The following is a 997-nucleotide window of genomic DNA, read 5'->3' on the forward strand; positions in this document are numbered from 1 at the left end:
AGGCGCCGCCGCCGGCCCAGGCGCCGCCGCACCCCGCGGTGCAGCAGCAGTTCCCCCCGTTCCACGTGAAGGCGGGCCTGCAGATCAAGAAGAACGCCATCACGGACGACTACAAGGTCACCACGCAGGTGCTGGGCTTGGGCATCAACGGGAAAGTTTTGGAGATCTTCAGCAAGAAGACGGGGGAGAAATTCGCCCTCAAGGTAGGTGGGGCCGCCCCCCCCCCCCGGGCAGGGCAGGGCAGGGCGCTCCTCCTTGTGCTCGGGACAAGCCCCCAGAATCCTTGTTGGGGTTTGCCCCCTCTCCCCTCCCGCCCTCCCAGCCGGCTTTTGTGTGCGAGGCCGGCCTCGTGCTTTCCTTGGGCCGGGGAAGCGCTCGTGTCGGCAGAGAGGGGGGTTGTGTGGGGCAAGGGTCCTGCAAGGGCTGGGGTGGGGAGAGAGCGAGGCCGCGCAGGCCTCCAGCGCCCGGAGGGACTGTGTCTGGGTGGAGGAGTCGGTTCCACGGTGGCCGTGACGGCTGCTACAGGTCCCCCCGACTCCCACCTGGGAACCAGCTCCGGGGCAGGGCTTCCCTGGTGCTGGGGCGGCTGGTGGACCCCCCTTCCTGCGGTGGGGGAGAGGGGAGGTGAGAAATACCAGCGACAGTTACCGCCCAGCCGTGATGGAGCATGTCCGCTGTCTTGCTGCACGGAAATACAGCCGGCGGCCCAGCCGCTGCGAGGACGAGCCGTCTCTCGGGATGGGGTAGAATGAGCAAATCCTGTGAAACTGCGGAGACAAAAGAGCTCCTGTAATGCCCCCCCCAGCCATCAAAATGAAAACGCCCTTTAAAAAAGATCCAGCGTACTTCCTGCCTTCCGTGCCGCCGGGGTTTGTTTGCGTTGTACCTGGGATGAACAATGAAACAGGGGCAGCTGGTTTCACTTTCTGGCTTTCTTGCGTGGCGTTGCTACTGTTTCCATCCCTGCGGTGAAATGTCTGCCCCCTCTTTCCCCCCC

General features: G+C 64.5%; 1 protein-coding gene across 1 annotated transcript in view; it reads left to right on the plus strand.

Annotated features, from left to right (window-relative positions):
• MAPKAPK2 (mitogen-activated protein kinase-activated protein kinase 2) overlaps nucleotides 1-997 on the plus strand; it is a 75,069-nt gene that overhangs the window by 912 nt on the left and 73,160 nt on the right. The window contains exon 2 of the mRNA XM_019513743.1: nucleotides 3-203. Within this exon, the coding sequence (XP_019369288.1) occupies nucleotides 3-203 (201 nt within the window). The remainder of the gene's footprint in view (nucleotides 1-2; nucleotides 204-997) is intronic.

The sequence above is a fragment of the Gavialis gangeticus genome, unplaced genomic scaffold (genome assembly GCF_001723915.1).
Source record: "Gavialis gangeticus isolate Ggan-Ray unplaced genomic scaffold, GavGan_comp1, whole genome shotgun sequence".
Classification (NCBI taxonomy): Eukaryota; Metazoa; Chordata; order Crocodylia; family Gavialidae; genus Gavialis; species Gavialis gangeticus.